This window comes from Hetaerina americana, unplaced genomic scaffold, assembly GCF_022747635.1.
Source record: "Hetaerina americana unplaced genomic scaffold, ioHetAmer1.1.p SCAF_5, whole genome shotgun sequence".
Taxonomy (NCBI): domain Eukaryota; kingdom Metazoa; phylum Arthropoda; class Insecta; order Odonata; family Calopterygidae; genus Hetaerina; species Hetaerina americana.
In genome coordinates this window covers 16,669,613-16,686,520 of record NW_027287095.1, presented here as the reverse complement: position 1 = coordinate 16,686,520, position 16,908 = coordinate 16,669,613, and the positions used below count along the sequence as shown (strand labels likewise).

General features: G+C 45.4%; 1 protein-coding gene across 1 annotated transcript in view; it reads left to right on the top strand.

The window, feature by feature from the left end:
* The first annotated feature begins 418 nt into the window (after positions 1–418).
* The window catches only part of LOC139693535 (nascent polypeptide-associated complex subunit alpha, muscle-specific form-like), a 111,252-nt gene continuing 94,762 nt past the window's right edge, over positions 419–16,908 (top strand). Inside the window, exon 1 of the mRNA XM_071591729.1 lies at positions 419–576. Coding sequence (XP_071447830.1) covers positions 489–576 — 88 coding nt within the window. The 5' untranslated portion in view covers positions 419–488. The remainder of the gene's footprint in view (positions 577–16,908) is intronic.

The window sequence follows — 16,908 nt, the reverse complement described above, 5'->3', positions numbered from 1 at the left end:
AGGGGGGCGCGATGCCCCCGTTTTGCCCTCCGCCGGTGGGACACCGCACGGCCCCCGGAAGCACGGTGACTCCCAGAGGCGCCGCGACAGCATCGTGAGAAGGGAGGGTGAGAGAAATAAAGAGGAGAGAGAGAGGAATTGGTGGATTTTTGTTCTACTCATCTTCGCGTGCGTGCGACTTTGGTTGTTGAAGTGGTGTCTGTGTTGCGCGCGTGCCCGCGTGCGTGCCTTGTTTTTACAGTGCTTGTGTGTGTGTGTGTGTGTGTGTGCGTGTCGGTTTTAGTGAAGTGAAGTTCTTGGGTCGCTGGGGCGGAGGGGGTCGTTCCTTCCCCTCGGGGGCTTGAGGTCGTCGCGTGAGCCTCCGGCTTCCGGAGGCGCGCTCGAGGGCGACAGTTAGGCGTCGGAGGGGGGCGGGGAAGCCGTGGATAACGACCCCTCCCGCCGCATTCCGGCGCTGCGACGGTCGCCGACTCCCGCCCCGGTGCACCATGGGTGTCCTCGTCGTGGAGACGGAGGCGAACGATGCCTGGATTCCGCCGCCTCCCAAGAAGAAATGGATTCGACACTACCTGAGCGGTAAGGACGTCGAACGGAAGGAAATGCGAATGCCTCCGTCTCGCTGAAAAAGTACATAAGAGAGCCACGGAGCTAAATGTCACATTCCGTCGAGTTGGACGTTAATGCTTTCTTTCCCACTGACTCTTCGCTGCGGTTGTTATTTATTTATTTCCGGCTTCCGTTGTTTGGCACCTTCTTCCGTTCCTCGCTCATTGTCTTCGCCCCTCTGTGGCAATCTTTCTCGGTATCGCAGACTTGTTAGATAAAATGTTATCTTTTTTTAAATTAGGTTTTTATTTGTTGAACATATTTCATTTTGTATGTTTCCGTGCAATTTTAAAGCTCTCCAAGCAGTATTTTGCTCGTTTGCGCATGTTGACTCGTCTACGAGTTGATGTTTTAAATGCTTAAGAACGGTGGGTGTGAAAACTGTGGGTGATATTTGACCTGTCCCCGCGATGTTAGAAGTTTTCAAGATTTTTATGAGTCTTCTTATAGCGTGTAGACAGATTCCTTACCTTTGGAACTATGAATCATTCACCTTTCTGGTCGAGGAGTCCCGCGAGCAAACTCGTGTAACCCGAAAGTCCGACTCCGCAGAGCTCCCTGGACGCCTTTCTCCCCCCCCCCTCCCCCTTACTTCCACCTCTCCCTCTGTGCCGGAATAATGCGAATCGCTTTACGTAAAAAAGAAACTCATAAATAAGAAAGTTAAATGTGATTCGTAATGTTATTATTGGCCACCGTGAGATGGGAGACGTCGCAATCACGAGGATTTTTGCGTGCACGACCTGTCGATTCCTTGTGTAGGAGACGGACTGACGGCCGCCAACTTTTATCGGGAAGTGAGCCCTCTTATAGCGGAATGCAAGTCGTTTTATTTTTACAATGGGGTGGGAGATGATGACATGGGCGTTAAGTTAGGAATACAATAAGAGTACATTAGAGAAAGCTTAAAAATATGGAGCGTTTATGGCACGGCTCGGAGGCTTGATCGATGAGGCAAGGGGATAAATGTTGTTTGGAAACCTTGGGAGACGCGGGAAAAATTGGTCGCATAGAAAAACCCAGGGATGATTATGATTCTTGATATGTTAGTGGAGGAGAGAGGTTTGTTGGGATAATGGAAGGCAGGGCAAGTGGATGCTGTGGGAAATTTGAGGCAATAATATGCTGAAGGCCGTGGTTTCAGACGCCCGTATGGAGGTGAGAATGCTGTGGGAAAGCTAAGTTGGAGGGAAAGGGAATCGGTCACATTTTGGATGGAATGTTGGGAGGCAGAAAATTTAGATATCTTAATGCGATGGAATGGGATCGAAGTTTAGCCTGTTTAGTGTGGTGTTAAACATTGTATTTACCTAGTACAGACTGCCAATAATAGTACGAGTTTCAACGCTGACCCATGATGGAATAATTCTACCTCCACGTTATTATAGGCGAAACCTCAGTAGTAAGAGGGATATTGCCTGCCCAACGGAGCGATTTTAGATGCATAGATCTCCTTCCTTCCACCGAAGAATGTGGTTGTGACGCCGAAAATTTTGATCGGCCCTTTAGTGTAAGTTTCTTTTTTGTTCTTTGCTTGTGTTTTTATTTGCCTGAGTTATCTTAGTGAGTGTACATATATATTTAAAAACCTAACCAAGCATACAAACAGAAATATAGTAAACTCACGAATGTCACGGTTGACGTTTTGCCGGTCAAGCCGTCATCCTCAGCCGAGGTTGACGGACGACTCGAGTGAAACGGTTTGACCAGGACACCGGGAAAAGCTCCCCGTCTCCTTATTAATCGTTAGGGGATTGATCGGAGATTGAGGTTTTTATTTTTGGAAGTCCTGGGTTTGGGAGCTAGTGGTATCACGAAGATCCCTCGCACGACTTAGCCTATTGGGCTATTAATAATTGTAAATGATTTTTGATATTGACGGACGAGGGAAATTGTAGCCCCGCATTAGGAACGTATACGTACATAGATTGGTAACGACATGATCAGAACCAGAAGTTGAGAGTGGAATTGACTGCAGGAAAGATTGGTGACCACCGATTTAGAAAAATACCCGTTAGAAAAAATCTGTCCAATCGCGGTTAAAATCTTAACTAATGGTAAACTCCACCCCCTGCCACCCACTCTCGTGATGATTCGCAGGGCGTAGGCGTAGAATTAAGGGAGGGGAGAGAGTGGCGCGGAGTAGTTGACGAAGACGCGATTGAAGTAAGTACTCCTCCTCCATGGCAGAGTCGCCAACTTTTGGTGCCGCGTATGCAACCGGAATAATCCCGATTGCGCGTTACCAACAATGGATGATTCACTGGAGATTGAATTCGTCTACTCATCCGACGACTCCCCCGGACGTGCTTCCAGTTGTAAACGGGGGGGTGGGCTCCGAGTACGTGCACTGAGGCACACACGAATAATGGGGGACTTAATAGATACCGAGATGAGTTTTTGTATACCCGTGGGTCGCTTCTTTCGCAACTGAGATGAGCTCTTGATGGTCCAAGCCCCTGGCCACCCTCATCCCTGACCCGGTATCAAATCCCCGTACCCACCAAACTTCTGTTGCCACTCAACCTATTGACCAACGATCATAATCTTTCATTCACTAACTTATTTGTGTAATTTGTTTTACGAGTCACCTATGCCCATTGACTTTTGGAATGATGGTTATTTTTATAATCGTCTAAAATCAATAATTTCACCATCGATTACTCTTTACTGCGTGAAAGGAATTCACGCAATAAATCAAATCAAGCGATCAAGAGCACTGTCGGCTGCCGTCGGTGAAACGAACACGAATACTCTAAAATCGCTCATTATGCTGAAAAACAATCTTCAATTCGTATTTTTCCTGCCTCCCTTCACTCCTCCTCCCTCCCACTCTTTGCTCCCCGTTTCGCCCTCCCCTCACCTCCCTTCGTCTGTATTGCCCTCGATCCATTCAACTTCTTCCATCCTCCTCCAAAACCCAGAACTCAATAACGTCCGGGTTGTCTCTGTGCTCTTTGCCTCTAGCTACAAGTCTCCATACTTCCGCTTCTCAAAATATGTACACCAGATGAATGTAACGACCTCAAACCTGCGAATGCGTGTTGATGGGGAATGTTACTTCCACATGCCACCGGGAGTGCTTATGAAGGCCATATTGTTTGTGGTGTACAAGCGTGTGTGCATTAGTTTTCAGCCTACCCTCGTGTAAGCCCAAGTTTGGAAGCTGTGCCAGATTGAGAGGTACAGGCCCAAGTACGATCTGTGCCTGTGTCACACGGAGAAGTCCTGGGCAGGGCAAAGTGGCGAGAGGGGGAGAAGGAAAGAAAAGGTGGGTGCAGGGGATATTGAGAGAGAGGCATTGCACGTTGGAGACCGTGGCCATGTTGAGAGCAGGAGAGGAAGAATAGGGTTGTTGGTCGGAATGGAGTAGGGCAGGGAGTGAGTGTACTATTATGTGTTGCGTGCATGTAGAGTTTGAAAGTATTTCTTTAGCCGGTGGCTTGATCGGAAGTGTAGCAGTGCCCTCCCTTGCGTCCATGAGAAAGAAACCCACTCTCGTCGGTGGACTGCATTTCATGACGATGAAAATACGTGCTCCGTGGAGTTTGCCGTTATCGCGTCCGCGCAACAAGCTGTCGTCCGGGTGACGTGCGGTGCAGCCATCTTCCTCCTGAGGGGGCGGGAGGGGCAGTAGCGGGATCGCGCCCGGGAGGGGGACGCGCTCTCTTGGCCGACCCCAGGTTGGACCGATGGGGGAGGGGGGGGGTTACACCACGTGTCGCCCAGCGACGGACGGTCAGCAGAATCGAAATCATCGATGCAGCTAGCTTTTCGATGTGTGGACAGAATCCATATGAAGGTCTCATCTCTTGCTTCAATATTGTCCCCTTACGTATTTACGCATCATGCGTTCATGTACATGATACACTGAAAACCGCCAGAAGGGTGTGTGGCAGGAGGTGTATCCACAACAAGCATGCACATCCACGATTTCGTTGATTAATAGTATCGCAGTACAACAGCCTGAAGCAAATGGACCATCCCCATTCGTCTCATCCCCCAGCACCTCGCCTGACTCGCCTCCCTCCCCAATCCCCTGCTACACCAATAACCGATGCCTCCAACCGCCATCCATTTCCGCCGCAATATGCAACAGCGAGGAATTTGAAAAATGATAAAATTGTAAATTTTTGTTTTGCATAATGCCGAATTTCCACGCAGTAGAGGCTGCCGCTATTACGGGGTATGTCCGAAAAGTATCCGACCTGCTTTCATGTCTTGGCATTGGTGCTAATCTTCGTAATCCGGGCCATGGCATCCTTCAAAGTAGTCCCCATTTGATTGAACCACACGCTCCCGGCGGTGCTTCCACATCTTAAAGCAGTCCTCGAACGCAGATTTTGGAATGGCCTTCAGCTCGTGCGTCGCATTACTCTATGTCGTCGAACCGCTTTCCTTTGGGCGCCATTTTCAATTATGGGAGCATCCAAAAGTCGCAGGGAGCTATCTCGGGACTCTGCGGAGGCTGGCGAAGCTGTACAATATTGTGTTTCGCCAAAAATTGCTGCAGAAGGTTCGATGAATGCGCTGGCGCGTTATCGTGGTGGAGAAGCCATTCATAGCTTGACCAGAGACGCGGTGGTTTTATTCTCACGGCATCACGCAATCTTTTCAGACCTTCAACGTAGTGTTCTTTGTTGATCGTATGACCTCTTGGAGCAAATTCATAGTGAACAACACCATCACAATCAAAAAAATAAAAACGCAGGACGGATACTTTTCGGACAGACTTCGGATGTACATTGCATGCGTGGTCTGAAAAGTTTCCGACAAAGAAAATTTCAGAAAAAATGTCTTGTATCTTTGTTAGGTCGCAAACTTTTCAGACCACCCTCGTATATTACTGGTATTTAATACACTAAGGTACAACGATACATGTACTTACCTCTCAACATACAGAATGGTATTCGACGCTATAATAAGCCCCTCGGCTTACTTCCTTCATCCCTTCATCCCGTCCAACATCCCTATCCCCTATTTCTGCCCCTTCCTCGTTTGCCTAACGTTCTACCCTCTCATCAAGAAGCTTTCGTTAGAAAAATTATTAAATGAAAGATATTAATATGGATTTATGTACGTCTAGTGATAGTAATTAGTATAATTGGTATTCTACCGGATAAGGTAGTTTTTGGATGGACAGAGCTACCCAGCAGTGCGGCAACGATTCCCATGCCATTCCCAGAAAAACAGAAATCGACATGCAACGCTAAAATATGCCCTTCTTCAATTACTCATACTTCTATTCTCCCTTCATCCCGTCCTAACACCCCTATCGGTCCATTTCACCTTCTCAATCCTTCTCCACACCCACGTTTCAAAATCCTCCAATCATCCAGCTTCAATGACCACGTTTCCGCTCCGTACGTAGCTACGCTCCATGTAAAAGTTTAGGCGAACCTTTTCTCAACATCCTTTCTCAATTCTGTCTTTAATTCCCTCCTCCTTGTGGAAGCTCCTTTATCTAACACTATTCTTCTCCTTACGTCCCTACTACTTTGACCGCTTTGGTCCAAAACACTTCCTAGTTAGGTCAGTTGTTCCTACTACTCTCGTTTTTGCCCTCCTAATTAGATATTTAGCTTAGCCTTTCTCAAAAACTGCATTTCTTGGTTTGTTAACAGCTGATAAATGATTATACCATGTATATGTATATATATATATATATATATATATATATATATATATATATATATATATATATATATATATAGTATAATTATGTGTGGATATGTATAGAGCTTTATACTTTTGACACTTTACTAATGCGTAATTTGGAAAGCCTACGAAATTGCAAATGAGTCAGCTCAACCTCTGATAAATCCGCAAACTAAGGCAGCGCCATTAAATAAATTTAGTGTTATATCTCAATTCAGCCCAGTCTTGTAATGCCATAGTGTAAGGAAATGTTGGATGGAAGGGCGATGGCTCTATTAGCATTTCTACCTATCATCGCACATTATTCGCAAATTTCACTCTTCTTTGTAGTCTATCGAACTACTTATGTTAGAGCCTAACGAAATGGAACATGAACCTAGGGACATATATTGTTGTATACATGTCGTAGATCTGTAACGAGTTTTGTGCAGTGTAAATCGAATCATTCTCTAAATATGTGTGCGAATATAAGGGGCAAGCCCGTTTGAGTAAATGTTTCGACATTTTTAACGAAATGTCGTTGAATTAGTTCGAAATTTTGAATTCATACGTTTTAGCGAGCCCCGAGTTCGATTCCTAACTCTTATAATTTTGCAAAATGTATGTATTCAAATGTTTTAAAAATCCTATTTTTTCTGATTTATTATTGCAATAGGACATGATTCGCACAATGTTCACAATTCACATAAAAGATTTTTTTAAACTTATAGTTTTTGTGGCTATTTTTATTCCACAGTACCCTGCAAGCCACCGCTAGGATGTGTAGCAGGGGGTAATTACACGCCAGACTACTTCAGATACAAAATACTTTTCCCCTCTAGCGCGACCATACAGCGTTATTGTAATATCGTATCGATCCTGGGAAAATTGAAATCTTAAATATACATATCAATCCTACACCTAATTTCTCTTGCCTTAGTACGATGGAGCTAACATTTAGTTTGTGAAATTACATGCAAGTTTTTTATAATAATTATTTTAATTGAAATAATGATAATGCACTCACTCGCACACTTTACGGCAATCCCCTCCCCTCGTCCTCCAATACTCCTCGTCGCTCGGGCCGTCCCCCCCGGCGTCTTCCCCTTGCTCTATTGGCGCACGTGTTCACTTTTCGCACTTCCGGTGTCCATTTTTTCGTTCGATCAATTGCTACCATGCCACGATGACCGCGGATTTACATCAAAACGTTCTCCAGGAGAAGTACGTGCAGATTAAATGGGTTGTCCTTTGCAGATAGGTGAGGAGTTGATGGCTGGATGACATTGAGCTTTGTGAAGAGGTTTAGCGGAGGAGAAAGGGAGTGAAAACGGCTCGAAAGGAAAACGGACGAAGAATTTGTATGGAGTAAGTGAGAAAAGACTTGCTGTCGGAAATTGGCTGAAGGAAGTATTAATGAATGGCGAGGGAGCAGCCTATTGGATATAATTTTAATGTCGAAAATTCTTTAAATAGAAGGGAGACTGTTTGGGTCGGATAATTATTGGGAAGAAAAACAACAGCGCATGGTGGAGGGAGGCAGGAAGTACTTGCAACTGAAGAATTGTTTGGTGTCATGAGCGAATGCCTTGGTGATGTTTGTGGACAAGCTAACCAAAAATTGGGATTTATTAGAAGAGTATTGAGGAAATGTGGTCGATGAAAAGGTGAAAGAGAAATATTATTTGTCGTTGATCAAGCCTCTTTCAGAATATACTGCTAGTACATGGGATCCTCATGAAGTTGGATTAATTGTCAAATTGGATCGCATGCATCGTAGGGGAGCTATATTTGTAAAACGTTGTTATGATAAAATTAGAGGCGTATCCAAAGTATTATCAAAAGAGTTGGGTTGGGAATCACTCAATGGAGCGAAGGTTAAATTAGCCATTAAATCTCTTACATTAATTGGAAGGACGTCTCTTTAGCAATGATGTTGAAAATGTATTATTACCCCCATCGGACTACGGTAGGATAGATTATGCTAGTAAAATTAGAGATATTAAGAATAAAACAGGCAGGTATAAGATGGCATTTTTTCCCCACCTACACCCACTCGTACCTAACGTGGAGATTTAGTTTATCGTAATATACCATGTTGTGAGCGTCATGGGTGGGTATGCAGGAGCCATCTCGTATGACGAAGGTCATTCAGCTGGTGCCCCCGATCTTTGCCATCGCAGCATCAATCAACCCATCCGGGGCGAGAGGCGGAGGGGATGTTCGCGAAACATGAACGCTGACGAGGCGGTGTGCGCCGGGACGTCAAGGAGAGAGAGTTCGGCGTAGCGGTCCGAGGGGGACCACCGGCTCACGCGAGCAGGGGGGCGGGGAGGGCCAGGGGAAGGCGCGAACGTGTTGCGGGAAAGTGTGACGCCGTGGGAAGGAAGGCCCTCCTCGTTCGCTCGGGCGTGCGATCGAGGCGCGCTGTGGTTTGTCCCAAAGGCCGCCATCGTCCACGAAGAATTGCACCTCGACGACTTTGCTGAATCAATCAACTGCTCGTTACCCGGTCACGGAAAGTCAATACCGTCGACCTCCGAACCCTCTCGTCATTTCCCTCTGTATCCTCGATCTCTCTTCCCAAATCTCCTTCCAAATACCCGCAATAAACCGTCGAGCCAGCGAGGAGAAAAAAAAGAACAAAATGCCACCCAGAGATAACACTTCTTCCCATTCTTAGCCTACCTATCCAACCCGTCCAGCACTGTCAGAAGCAGAGAAACCGAAACGAGAATACCGGCACCCGAAGCTCCCTTCCCTGATTCTCTCCCAGCCACCCTCCGCTCCCCACGTAATTCATTCTCCACCGCTCGACAGCCTTCATCCGCGTAAACATTCTCCCCAACTATTCCTATCCCTATGTTCGTCAAACACCGTCCCAAAGCGTCGCTGTCCCGAACCCCAAGTCTTATAACCCATATTTAAAAACTTTTTTAAATAATTACCTCTTTAAATACGTGAACCATTCTTCCAAAGAAACATAGTTCCGGAGGAATAGAAATTAGGTTTACTACCATTGTTTTGGAGTCGTCTGAGGCCTCTATTATCTCTCTATTTACATGGTATTCTGCAAGTATTAAGGTGTGTGGGCGGGGTGATTACACACTAGGCTTGCAACATCATAAATTAAGTCTTTCAAATTGTTGGTCCATACGAAGTAAGTGGGGATCGGGATTGGTGCGGTGGCTATCGTACAGGCTTCCCATCCATAGGGCTCGGGTTCAAATCCCGGCGGTGTTGAATATTTTTCAGAGGTATGTCGATCCCTACTTGAGGTGCTTTGTGGAGCGCACTGTGAGTGAGTACGCCGTCCGTCGGATGGGACGTTAAGCTGCGGACTCCTTGGCGCCTTTCGCAAAGAGTAGGCTAATGCCGACGCCGGGTTTCTCTCCACCCTTCATCTTTTCTTGTCCATCCCCTATAGCGCAAATGACCTCAGCTGTCGGTCGCCTCCCCTAAATACTACTTCTACGAAGTAAGTTCACGAGAAAAGGCTCCTTAAAGCAATGATCTGGGGCGTGGTTATGTACGGCGAGGAAACATGGTCTTTGAAGCAGGTTGATAGGCGTAGATTGGATTGACTTTGAAGAGGTGTGCAGAAGCGCCGTATGTGGCAGCGTCCCCTCGGGTTGCAGTCGACTTGGTTGCCCGCTTCTCCAAGTTAACAGTCACGTTTGCAGGACTTTCTGATTTGCAGGTGTTTGAAGTCCTCCAATGGCAATGAATGACGCAGCACTTGCTCGCCTTCGTGTAAATCTATTCCTTGATAGTATCCTGCAGGCTAGAGGGAAGGGGTGTGGCAGGGGGTCTTTCCACACCAGTCATTCACGACACACGAACAGACAAAGGCACGCACCATGAATTAGAGACGAAACTACAGAAACAAAATTCTGACATGCAAATGAACTAGGAACCACTTCACGGGCTCAAGAGGAATATATATGGCACCGCCACCATTTCGTAAATTCAGGCAAAAACATGTTTGTTGTTAATATAGACTCTGCTACTTCAAATATATATTTGCGCGTAATTGCGTACACATAGACGTAAACAAATACGCACTCACAGATTCATACGTTCATATTCATACACTAAAATATGTGCTCACATGCATACACACGCATACCTAAATGCGTAGTTATGATTCTTTTTAATCTCTAGTTGATGTGAGTAGCAGCTTTTGCTGTCTCTAATTGCTTTCGGAAAAACCTCATCTTACACCTATCCGTTCTCCAGTCCATCTCTCTAATCTTTAGTCTTAAGTTGAAAAGGTTTTCGCATGAATATATACGCCTCAGTGGTTGTGGATTTGCATGAAATTGTTGGTTTTTCTTATGGTTTTATTCACTTTTACGTGTGATGAGCTAACACCCCCCGCCACACGCCCTTGCGGCGACTTGCAGGGTATTATATAGATGTAGATCTTGAATGAATGATCGTGTCTTCAATTGTCAATTTTTTCGCATTACTCAATTGTGCGAATTCGAAAGTTTGATATTACATTTAATCCCATTTCCAAAGAATTCAAAAACTTCTCGGAATTTTGAGAAGCGAGCCACTGGCTACTTTTGCAGACTGGAGGGGATTTCATTCCGCGGTGAAAGCGCCGCTGCGAGCACCAAGCGTGTTGAAAATGGCGTCGCGCACCAAAATGGCTGAGGGCCTGCCTCGCGCGATAATCAGGGGTGCGCACCCCCTGTCTTCCATGCCGGAGCCCATCGCTCGGGCCACCCCCGCACCACGAGTCTCGAAGCCATGACGACTCTCGATCCATTTAAGCGCACCCCACGACTGCACCTCTAATGAAATGTGATTCATTCCGCTCCTTATGGTATTTGCGACTCTTTCCAATTCTTATCTTACTCTTAGTATTTACTGTAATACCACGAACCCCACCTCGGTATGCGATTACCAACGTAACATAATGTTCTTAGAATAAATAGTATGGGCCAAGGCATTCCCTCCGAGTCTAGAGTAAACTCCATAGCTTTAGTTATCATTTAATCCTTTCCCAGAGTGACAACACATTTGGCCAATTAACCCCGAGTGATACCACCGTTATTTTACCTATAGTTTTCATACCTCGGTCTCTATTCATTTGTGAAAATTCTTTTATTGTAATGATATCCTACACGTCCGGATGGGCGGTGTTAGGAAGAGGAAGGAGTTAGGCAGCGTTGTCCATTTTCACCTGTGCTCTTCAACTCATTTGTAAAGGAAATGATTAAAGAGGCATGGGAAGAATGGGAGATAGGAATGAAAGTCGGTTGGGAATTCGTAAAATCAGTTAAGTTTGCTAATGACCGAGCTCTAGTTTAACAGTCAGCCGAGGTGTTGAATGCATTGCTGAGTGCATTGGAAATTGCGTGCGATAGATATGGAATGAGAATCAATTTTGATGAAACAAATATTATGTAATTTTCGAGAAAGAGGAAGAGACAGGAAAAGGAAGTGGACAGAAAGGAAAATAAACATTCAAGGAGTGCATTGGAAATTCAGTGCGATAGGTATGGAATGGAAGTAAATGCAAATACGAATCATAAAACAATTGTTATGAGGTTTTCCAAAAGAAGAAAGGTAAACGTTAAAATAGAAGGATAAAAACTAGAGCCGGTGGACCAGTTTACGTATCTCGGAAGTGTTTTGGGCCAAAATTAGCGAAGTATTAGGGACATTAGGAGATGAATTGCGTTAGGCAAATAGGTTATCTCAAGGAGGAGAGAATTGATGACAGAGACTTTGGGTAACGATGTTGAGAAAAGGTTCGTTAAAACGTTTATTTGGAACGTAGTTATGTACTTCGCGGAAACATGGTCACTGAAGCAGGATGATAGGCGTAGATTGGAGGATTTTGAAATGTGGGTGTGAAGAAGGTGAAGTGGATAGAAAGGAAAACAAATAAGGAAGTGTTGGATATGGTGGGGGAGGTGGGGGATTGCTGGGAGCAATCCAAAAGAGTCAGGAAAGAGGGATGCAGAGTATTTTGATTGGAAATTGGATGATGATAACTCTGATAGAGGAGGGAATGTTTGGCAAACAAGGAAGAGGTAGAAATGGGATATAGATGTCGGACGGAATGAAGGGAGGAAGGAAGTATGCAGAATTGTTGATAGGGTTAATCGTTGGGTTGGAGGTCAGGTTGCATTTTGTTAGGAAAGAAAAGGAAACTGTCCCTGTACTCTTCGGTAGCTTGTTTCCTTGCTAAAATCCGCGTTAACTTGCAGATTACCTGTAATAATAATGACAACTTGTAATGGATATCGTAGTGCTTGATCGGTCTTAGGTCGCTTTTATTCGCTTCCAGAACAGCAATTCACACTGGTCTCCTTCTGAGGATTCTCGGGTATTCTGAAGGAATAAGCATTTCCACACTTAATTTGTGCTGTGGAAACACAACTGTGCAATAACAGCGGACCGGAATAGAATTGATGGCCGTGATGGGGAGTTGTCCGCTTATGGGAGTGGAGATGTGTTTGCCCTCGATTGTGATTGGCTCGTTTCACGTGAAGGTGTGTTCAATAATTTAAGGTTCCATTGCATCGAACGTCTGCTCTGCGTCAAAAAATCTCGCGTGCACTCTGGGGTCGAACTCGAAAATTCGTCACCAGCGAGACGAGCTGCCAACACGGAAAACGATTGAGTTAGATTTGAATGACCACACGACCGACTGTTTGGGATAATAAACTGGGTTCCCTTAGCGCCTTCGTTTGCTATCATTCCGATCTCTTCAAAGTTTTTGGGGAAAATGGCTTTTTAAAACTTCAGCTTCCACAGCGACGATAGTTTGATTCTCGGACCTTAATCAGGTTCATTGTATCAGTGCATTTGTTTTTCAACGCCAGATCATGTGAGTGTCACAGTCCGCATCAAGACATGCGTCATTTTCGCAATTGTTCGCCCCCGTTCCGTGGTCGTCTCTGATGGGTGGCTCTGGAAGATAACCGAGGGCACAACCGCCTGCACTTGCGGCTCTTTCCCCCCCCCCCCGTCCTGCCTAGAGAGGGGGCGGAAGGGGTCATCGCCGCCGTCGGCAGCTCGTATCCTCCCGCGAGACGCATTCGGTTGCCTCACACCACCCACCCCAAACCCATCCCCTCCTCCCCCCACCCTAACATACCCTTCCCGCCTCCCCTCCACTCTCTCCCTTCCCCGCAAATCTCCTCGGTCTCGGCGTGGACATGGCGCTCGCTCCATTATCTCGATTCCCCCATCAACGAACTGCTTGCCCCGGGGGAGATGCTTCGCTGGGAATGAAGATTGTTACTCGAACGGTTAGATAATTAAATTGTCATGGAAAAAGCGTGAACATTATTGTTACAATTTTGTCATTAACCTGGATAAACAAATACGATATTTTCCAATTTCACGTTTAGAATTTGTGCAGAATGATATTTTAATGCGCATCCATAAAACATGCGTACTCAATATTGACGGCTGCATGCCAGTTCCGTTAGTATGTTCACATTGATATATATATATATATATATATATATATATATATATATATATATATATATATATATATATATATATATATATATATATGTATTTATATGTATATATTGTGACTCCTAACAAAACTCAATATCCAGCAACCTACACCACATCAGGTCCCTCTTCATCTCTGAGTACTTCCTTCCTCCATTCATCCTGTCCAACATCCCTATCAGGATATATATATATATATATATATATATATATATATATATATATATATCAGGATAGGGATGTTGGACAGGATGAAGGGAGGATATATATATATATATATATATATATATATATATATATATATATATATACACTCATATATACAGAAACATATATAAGGAAAAGGGATAGGAACACATATAAAGGACGAACACAATAGAGGTATATTTATCAGGATAGGGATGTTGGACAGGATGAAGGGAGGAAGGAAGTACTCAGAGATGAAGAGGGACCTGATGTGGTGTAGGTTGCTGGATATTGAGTTCTGTTAGGAGTCACAAAATGTTTATTTATTAGTTTTGTCCATCCAAAAACCTACCTTCATCTAACCTTAACCGATAGATTACCTTATAATAATAATAATATATAACATACATACATTTACATACATACATACACATATGTCGAGAGAGAGAGAGAAAATACGTAAAAGGACAGTAACATTTCATAAAGTTTAAGCTCTCAGCCTTCTCTAAAGCCTTCTTCAGGTCAAACCGGAAGGTTTCGGGCTGAGCGAAAAGGCGATAGCTGTGGCGGGGGGTAGCACGGGGCGTGCTGGTAAGTGGGCGAGGAAAGTGGTAAAGATCTATCGGTGACTGTTCAAATTAGGAAATTCGAACGATCGGAATTCTAGTATATTTATCAGAGATCGGGAACCACATCATCACAGGAACCTCCCCCCCTCCAAGCACTACCCCCCCCCTGATTTGCTCACTAAAGTGTGCACTTCATACACCGTGGATAGTTTGCACATGAGTTGAGCTCTTCCCTCGCCAAATGTCAAATCGTTCTTCGTTTTGAGTGCTTCGAGTCCCTTTGCGTGTTCCTCCCGCCTCATTCACTCTTGGGGATCGCCCCTCATCCCGGGCTGACCTCTCCTCCGACCGCCTCACCACCCGGAGAACAGACCGACGAAATAAGTCCGAAAAGCGAAGCGGAGGTTCAACCGCCGGGTGGCATTTGCGCGAAAGGTCGCCCCGTCTTGTTCATCTTCCTCTCGGGGCGAGCAATCATTCGGATCGTTGGTATACCTTGTGTTCCATTGGTGGGGAGGGACATTAGAACAATAGCCGTCGCATCGACAGTTTTCGTCCCGATGTCGGGGAAGGGTTTGATTTCGGAATGATACGCTATACGGGGAGAAGGAAAGCGGCCCGTTTCATGAGAAATAATTAAGAAAGAACAGAGGGCGGCGCATTGTAATTGTTGAATAGCTTGGTTTGGAAGAAACTGAAATCAGGAAGGGTATATGCCCCCTTAAACTGAAAAACGGTCTCAATCATTGGCTTTTGAAGCTGAAACTGAAGGAATTATTTCAGCGCCACTGTGAATTATTTCAGCGCCACTGTGCACTGGTAGATAAGACCAGAGGTAGAAGCTGTAAGGTCAATCCCACTCCATGACTGTTCGATATAATTTCTCGCGCACCTTTTTGCATGAATGAATTTTACACGTAAGAGGGTGGTTCAATAAGTACCCGTGTTAGAAATGAAGAAATGATTTGTTCAAAAACTTTTTTTTCAACATAGTCCTCTTTTAGGAAGATACACTTCTCCCAACGTTCTGGCCAGTTTTTTAACCCCTTCAAAAATTAGGATTTGTCGAACTCTCCAAAATACGCCTCTGTCTCGGTGATAACTTCCTCGTTTGAGCTAAATTTTTTCCCGCGAGCCATTTCTTCGTGTTAGGGAATAAGAAAAAGTCGCAGGGAGCCAGATCGGGTGAATACGGAGGGTGCGGCAGCAATTCATGACGTAGTTCATGCAGTTTGGCGGCGACAACTCCGGATCAGCTTGTTGCCCACCGTGAGCGATGGTGCGGGGACTAACGTACTGGCTTCCCATCAAGAGGGCGCGGGTTCAAATCCCGGCGGTGTTGAATATTTCTTTAGAGGTATCTCGATCCCTACTTGAGGTGCTTTGTTGGGGGCACTTTGAGTAAGTACGCCGTCCGTCGGATGGGGCGTTAAACTACGGACCCCTTGGCGCCTTTCGTGAGGAGTAGGCTAACGCCGACGCTGGGTTTCTCTCCACCCTTCATCCTTTCCTGTCCATCCCATATGTCGCAAATGACCTCAGTTGTCGGTCGCCTCCCCTCAAAACTACTACTACTAATGCAACTGCGGCACCCATAGGGCCGACAATTTTTTCATCGCCAACTTATCATGTAAAATATTAATTACCGTTCCGGTCGACACACCCATGGCCTCTGCTACTTCGCGCACTTTCGTTCGTCAATCAGCGAGAATCATGGCGTGGACTTCTTGTGTGATTTCCTCGGTAACCACGTCTGCCGGGCGTCCTGGTCGCTCTTCATCAAAAACAGATGTTCGCCGACGTTTGAATTCGTTGAACCAATAATTCACTGTAGTCATAGATGGCAAAGTGTCCCCATAAACAGCATCCAACTTTGCTTTTATCTCCTCGCATTTCTTCCCGTCCAAAAACAAAAAGCGAATTACCGAACGACACTGCTCTTTTTCCAGCTTAGCGAAAATCACGAAACACGTCTTACACGAATGGCTGCCAAATCCAAACTAACCTCTAAATCAGTCTGAAATTAGTTCCACCGTCGTTTGATAGATGGCAGCACGATGATATTATAAACTTCCCTCGGGAACGCCCTTAGTCGTCAAATACGGGTACCTATTGAACCGCCCTCGTATACAAGGTTTGTAGAAAAAGTAGTGAAGATAATTTTTCCTGACGTGACTGTGCGTCCCAGCGCGCTCGCAACGCGATGGCTCGGTGTTGGGAGGTCTGACCTTCAAACACGCGTAAAGCGCCAATCGTCTGCGAGCGTTCGTTCATGATTAGATCGTGTATTCAGTGGTCCCCTGTCGAGTGACTCTGTGCAAGTGCAAAATCCAGCGAAAGATAGAACGGCAGCTCGCCAAAAAATTGTGTTTTAAATTGGAGAAAGCGGGTAAGGAGACGCTTATTGCTCGACATTTTT